This window comes from Macrobrachium rosenbergii, chromosome 3 (genome assembly GCF_040412425.1).
Source record: "Macrobrachium rosenbergii isolate ZJJX-2024 chromosome 3, ASM4041242v1, whole genome shotgun sequence".
NCBI classification, from domain to species: domain Eukaryota; kingdom Metazoa; phylum Arthropoda; class Malacostraca; order Decapoda; family Palaemonidae; genus Macrobrachium; species Macrobrachium rosenbergii.
The window spans coordinates 74,399,971-74,407,470 of NC_089743.1; the positions used below are offsets into that span (position 1 = coordinate 74,399,971).

At 33.9% G+C, this 7,500-nt stretch overlaps 1 protein-coding gene across 9 annotated transcripts in view; it reads right to left on the reverse strand.

The window, feature by feature from the left end:
* Positions 1-7,109: 7,109 nt before the first annotated feature.
* LOC136825792 (5-hydroxytryptamine receptor 1-like) overlaps positions 7,110-7,500 on the reverse strand; it is a 777,757-nt gene continuing 777,366 nt past the window's right edge. For all 9 annotated transcript variants that reach the window (XM_067082759.1, XM_067082723.1, XM_067082733.1 and 6 more), the window contains one exon: positions 7,110-7,500. This exon is cut by the window's right edge and continues 109 nt beyond it. In XM_067082759.1, coding sequence (XP_066938860.1) covers positions 7,397-7,500 — 104 coding nt within the window. In that variant the 3' untranslated portion in view covers positions 7,110-7,396.

The window sequence follows — 7,500 nt, forward strand, 5'->3', positions numbered from 1 at the left end:
GATCAGAGATAAGGTGGGTCACAAAATAAGCAAAGCAAGAAAGGTAGCCAGCGTTTTGGAGTTTATAAAGAAATGTTTGAGTCAGCACTGCTTGAAAGAAAAAAGCCTGATGTATAAGAAATTAAAGGGTGAGACATGTAGAGATATGTCATAGGCGTGGTAAAAACGTTCGTGTAAATGAAAGCGTAGAATAGAGTACTTTGAGATACTAGATCATTTGGAAGGAATGGATCATGATAGTTTGGTGGAAAGATTTGAAAATGTTGGGAGACCGAGAAAGTTCCGGTTGGTTGAGTAGAAAGAGGCACCAGAAAGGATGGATCTCAGCAACTAAATGTCTGCCAGATAGAGGTATATGGCTCCGTGTGTTTAAGGGGGTTCATTGCAATGCTGATATTGCTTTCTGTGTAGATTTATGAAACGGTTAATGTCGTTAAAGTTTTCTACCCAGGGAGTTCGTTCAGTTAAAGCATAACTGTGACAGAGATGTCTTGGTTATTCTCGGAAGCCACGCATTGATCAAGGAAACACGCGCACACACATCACACACTCACACTCACATTATATATATATTTATATATATATATATATATATATATATATATATATATATATATAATGTATGTTTGTGTGTATGTACTGTATGCATACATGTATGTGTGTTTGTGTGGGTGCAAGCATTTTCCGTTTATATAAACTGCACTGCTGTTTATTCAATTTGATTGCTGTAACATGTAAAGTTCAGTTTGTAACTACAAAATTCAGTTGTTTTTTGAGCATTGTATGGATGTTAACATTGGACTTAGACCGAAAATATGTCGTTGATAGGGTTTTGACTGACTGTTGCCCATCAATCAAGTACGTATTGCATGGTGTATAATCTTCTGCTGGCAGCTGGTTTCTTGGGATATTGGAATCTGATTGTTTATAAAGGCATTTTCACCCGTGGGCGCGGGGTGGGGGTTAGTGCCGTCAGTGCAGCTCATGCTGTGCACTGTAGGCATTACTTGAGGTTCTTTGCAGCGTTCCTTCGGCCCTTAGCTGCAACCCCTTGTATTCCTTTCACGGTACCTCCGTTCATATTCTCTTTCTTCCAGCTTACTTTCCACCCTCTCCTAACAACTGTTTCACAGCGCAACGCGAGGTTTTCCTGTTACATCTTTCATGCCTTTTTACTGTCAATTTCTGTTTCAGCGCTGGATGACCTAATGGGTCTCGGTGCTTGGCCTTTGGCCTAAATTCTGTATTTTATCTATAAAGGCGTTATTCATTGATCTGCCGTAGCCTTAAATCACCCGATGTATTCCTTTTGCGTGTGATGCCTTTAGGGCTTGGCTAGTTGACCTTTAGTGAACGCCATATATTTGGAGAAATTTGGTTTCGTCATTACTTTAAATATACTAATTTCATTGAAATGCTTTCAGTATACCCTTTAAAAGTTTCTAATGGGCATAGAATGAATTCCTTGGACAGGCGGTATATCATACAGTTATGATGTCTTTCTCCCTGCCTCATACTGTATCGAAATCGTTGAACAGACTTGAGAGGAGGGAAATGAAATGCAGCGAGGAGTACAAAAATACTTTATTTTTTCCTTCTAAAGATAATTACACCAAAGATCTGTAGCACATTTCTTATTCTGGACGTTGAAGATCTCCTTTAATTACGTCGGTCACAAGAAGAATATTCAAGAAACTGGGGAATGTCCCGTAATTATTTTCTTACTTAAATGAAAATCACATTTTACTGTTGTCTTAGACTAGAGCTAGCAAATGGCTTTTGACCAGAACCAGAGACTAGTGACTGGACCTCTTGAACAGCTTTCCATCAAGCCAGCAGTCATTTCTGTACGACCTAATGGATACTTTTGGTGTAAGCCAGCAAGCAGCTCTAGTCTAAGAGGTTTTAGAATACTATATTTTAATATCAAGGAAATCATTCCTATCTACACATATTATAGTACCAGTTAAAAGATAGTTTACCCCTAGAAGATGATGTCAGCTGACAAAAACATCATATTGTTTTATTTAGCAAACAATTAATGATGTATGAGCGTTCAGTTATTTCTGAAGAGTCGATATTTTCAAGACTCATTTAGTCATAGTCGCTAATGTCAAGAAAAATATTAAATTCCGAAAATCATTTCACCTGCAAATATAGTCGTTTAGAAAAAATAAAATTGAAGTAGTACATAAGCAAGTAATATGGCTTTTCACGTGAATTTCCATTGTTTATTAACATCATCTCACCCAAAAAGAAATTCACAAACATCAGCAGTTGTGTTCAAACACATTCCATTCATAAATTTATACAAATCATTATTCTTAAGTATAGGAACGTTGCAATCAGAAATAACAATAAAAGCACTATTAAGAATATAGCAATTTTTATATGCTGAAATACTAATTCCACCCAAGAATAATGTATTACTTTTCATTGGCTATGCCCACATCAATACTGTAAAGTGTTTTGAATAAGCTGTGTTGCTCAGCGGTACATACATAATTCTGCAGTGAAGAAAGTTGCTTTTGCAAGAAGGTAATGAAACCAGCAATCTACTATTATTGCTACATATCGGTAAACATATAGATTTCTTTTTTCCCTTACATCAAAATAACATAGATGCATTGAAGCATATTTATAAATATTCCATATTTCTTTACACATATACATATATCGCTACGATAATCTAGTGTTGTGATTACATACATACATACATACATATATATATATATATATATATATATATATATATATATATATATATATATATATATATATATATATATATATATATACATATACATATATATACATGGTTATATACACACACTTACGTACACATATATACTCATATTAAAAATTTTCCCTTATAATGTAACTAGAATTTACAATTTATAGACTAAGGAATTTTCATTGTATGGATCAGCCCATATTGAAACCCAGAGTATAAAAATATAAAAATTGAACAGCATTTGCATGAGTAAGAGATAAAGGCTAGAAGTAGTTTCATGAGAAAATTCGTCTCCTATCGTTAAATATTTAAGATATAAACGTCTTAAGATGCACCACTTCAGTGATTCAGAATGTAGACAAAAATCTTATTAAATTAATTCCAGACGATCATAATGCAAAACAACCTGCCTTTATTTGCTTGAAAAAATTCGAGGCATTCATTCCACTATTGGACTGTCTAGGCCAGTTTTGAAATTCATGTAGCTGTTCGTTTGTTTTATTTACCCCCACTTTTATTTCTTTTTCAAAACTCGCCTAAACGTTGCCTAAAACCAAAGAGGATTTAAACGCTAGTTTAGGAATGGAGAAGTCAAGTCAGAGAAATGACTTGGCTTCTTTCATATACCTTCTTGCTAGATGTTTATTAAGAGTTTGATGTACAGCAAAATATGACGTACATATCGTGAAATGGTGCACGAAAGAAGTTGTGTATATATATATGTGTATATATATATATATATATATATATATATATATATATATATATATATATATATATATATATATATATATATATTATATATATATGTATGTATATATGTGTGTGTATATATATACATATATATACAGTATATACATATATATATGTATATATATGTTATATATATATATTAAAGCTGATAAAACTCCACTTATTACTGTGACTAGAAAATCCTAATGCAATAGCAGAAGAAACTTCTTTTGTTGGCCAAAAGATGTTGATTAGACATAAGGGATAAAATACCAAGAACAGCAGTAGGAAGGGGAAGGTAATGAAAAAAGTGAAAAATGAGAATTGGAAAAGCATCAAGAAAAATTATTTTAATTAAGTTTAATGAACCAATGTGCAGATATAATTTCCAGATTTCTCACATGTTTAGGCTATCCAGTTCCAGTAATTTGAAATTTTGAAATAAAACTGATTTCAGACTACATCAACTAGACTATTTTACAATTACAACATTTTCTCAGTAGAGCTAAACTTAGATAATAAATGTCCAAGCGTATTTTACAGAAAAATAGGTCGTTTTTAGCTATGTTTACACCGTTTGGTTTGAAAACATTTCTCTTTAACGGGTTCATCTTATTTACATAATCACTTTATGGATCATAATGAGCTTTATTTCTAAATATCAAATCATATTACTCTCTTATCTAACGTTTGTTTGGTGGTCCTTTAACCAGGAGGCATTAATCAGGAAAATAATAAACCACTATTATCTCGATACCATAAATACTTTGATCACTTCGAAATACATCCTCGACTGTTATTTGCCTCTTCAAGAATTATTTCGAAATATATCTAAAGTTACCGTCGTTTTATAACTTATAATTGTATCACAATATACTTGACATGTAATAGACTATACCATTGTCAGTTATAGTAATTTCAAATTTAATATATACAGTAGAGTGGTTGAACGCCATTTTTCATCTTTTGGAACGTCGTTTAATCATTTAAGGGTGCGTGATTAAAAATCTCCTAGTGTGAACGGAAGCAAAAGTCCCTTAGGGCATATTATTTAGAACGCAAACTTCACTTTGGGACATAAGTGTCTTTCCTACTTGTGTACTTGGCAGTACCCTGTACTGAAGCCAAGCTGATACACTAACACGTCGCCTGTTTTAATACAACCAATTTATAGTTAAAATTGTGTGCCTAAAACAATCAAGACTATCTAACCTGTTTTGAAACCAAATTAACATTCTTATAAACACTTAGCTTGAGTTAAAGGCTGTGTATTGTTCTAAATTTAAGCTAAAGCCTGCGCACTGTGAATTAATGACAAGTTTCGAGTCCAAGGTTTTAATCTGAGGATGTTCAGAGGCATGCCTTGGTTTCACTATCGTTGTAATTCTAAAAAACTAAAATCAACAAATAATACCGCTAGTGTCGACAGTTCGGCTGTGTATAATGCAGCATAGATTGTATCTGAACGGCAATATCCAATTCACTTTCTTGGAAAGATTGTACGGAAAACTACTTCTGTCACCTTCACTGTTGCTTGTAACCGGATTAAACAGACTGATCATCAGATCATATTACGAATCTTTACCCTGCTCTTCAGTGCCTTATCCGAAAAGAAAAGAATAAAGATCTTTGCTTATAAACTTAATGGTTATAGAAGTAACCACGCATGGTGTGCCGTATATGACACCTCTAAATATTGTAGGTTTTTAAAATGTCTGAAATTAGAAATAAGATATCATGACATTTTTAAATCATAAGGTTTATGTAAGGCCATAACAGAACTTTGCCCTATTTTAGTTAAACGCTTCAAAATCCACGTTACAGTAAGGAAAGTACCATGTAGGTTATACAACCTAATAAATGACCCTAGAAATTAAATGAAATAAAAAGATGTTATGTTTTTCTGTTAAAGCATGTCCTGAAAGTATCCAGTATTACTCCTACTAATAATGGTAATAGGATAACACTTGAAAATCTCATGAACTATTAGTATCTTGATGAACGCTACACAAAACATTTCCCAAAGTCTCCTCTGCCTTTAACGTATTTGTCACACTCGTATCCTTCCGCATTTGCTAACGTTGCTTCGTCTTAACCATAATCTTCATATCTGACTGTGCTGAGTTATCGGTTTGCTTCCATAGCTGGCAGGTAATCTGGTGAGATTACCTACGCTGTCTTCCATTCAGCGACCTGATCATGATCACGGTGCTTCAAATCCTTTGGTGAATCCGAGCCCTGTGTGGGTTTCTCATTCCTTTAACTACCTGTCATCGATCTGACTGACCGTGACTTGCTGTTCCACTGAATTCTCAATAGGCTTTTGGAGTTCCCTCGATTTGAACCGTCCGTTCCTTCTCTGTTATATTAGAGAACGGGCGAAGAGGGAGACACGGTCACAAAACAAGAAGGAGCCCTCGTCTGAGCTTTGATGCAAACTCTTTGGTTAATGTACAGGCTTGCTGCTTCTCTGCTTTCTGTTCACCAACTGATATTTGATGTCAGACATTTCGGGACAATTATGGGTAATTCTTGTTCTGTGCAATGACATTACAACCTTCTCTATAATGTGCCTTTTAAGATGCAATAATTCATGTTATATCTTTGGACGTAGTACAACTAAAGATTTTAATTGTATATATTACACTCAACCCAAAATAACACAAATTAATAGTTACGAGTCAGCTTCATATTTTTACTCAATTATTTGATCGATTGTTTGATGGAGACACAAAACGTTTATGGTGTTAAATAGATAACGCACAAGTCAATCATTTATTTGTATCCATTTCGTTCTTGTGAAACTGCTGTGTAGTCACCACCACCATTCTTGGTTCTATCACTCGTGTTGTATTGGAAATGACTGATATTTCGGATTCAGAAAACAAATCGGTAAGGCATTTCTGTTTAACTGTGCTTATTCAGTGTAAAAAAAGAAGAATTGTTATTCAGCGTACTTTTACAATGTACAAAAAAAAAAATGTAGTTTAACATTTGTCCTTACTATTAAGTACGAATTTTACATTCAAGTTGTAGAATTTTCCCTTTCATCAATACTTCACACATTACTGTAAGAAATACAGCAAGTCCTTATTAAATTGATTAATTCACAGGCAAGCATTAAGGAATTCCGTTCAGTACAATATAATACAGTGCTTTGGGTAGTTCAGCGTAATTGTATTTCCTTTCATTGTCAGGATACTTAGTCAACCAAAAATGAAAAGAGATTGCATGTTTGTAACTTCAGGCATTATGTTTTAGTAAGATAAGTTTGTGTTATTGTCTTTGGACCACTGGAGATCGACAGTGCTTATGAATTAAAGGATACGTACAGCATACATTTCAAAGAATACATGCAACTGTGCATTTGCATGCGCTTGCACCAGTGTGTGTGTGTGTGTGTACACATTCAAACACTTATGGAAAAGAGAACATTAATTTTTTACATGAAAAGTAAACAGATATATGCTAATATCTACTGTTATATTACACCGTTACACTTTGGAGACTACAGATGAAACAAAAAGTTAAAAGAATATTATAGTATCTGTGGCAGACTTTGCTTGCCCAAGTAGCAGAGTTGGAACATACGTGCGCATTTGCATTCCATATAAATGCGGTTTTTATATTATTACCTATATGATTTTTTGTTCTTTTTTTTTGGTATATTTTAATACTGTTGGGTATAAAATCACAACGTCATTAAGGAGCATTTCCTCAAAGTGCTGAAACTTTCACTGCGGATTTCCTGTATATAGAGCTATATATTTCAAGTCATAATAGAAAAAGTAATAGGTTTTGTTCGAATATTTCTTATCTCATAAGTGCTTCAGAACTAATCACAGTCAATGTATTCAAGCCGCGATGGGAAATTAACTTTGCCAATCTGGTCGAATTTGATGTATTCACCTATGAAATCACTTTCGATCCCTACATCGAAGATTCGTTTTGTAAATCATGAGGAACTTTTATTTCTTTCACATCTCCTAAGGTCAGATGGAGTTCAGACGAATTCCTCGGGTTCGTCGCCGTGT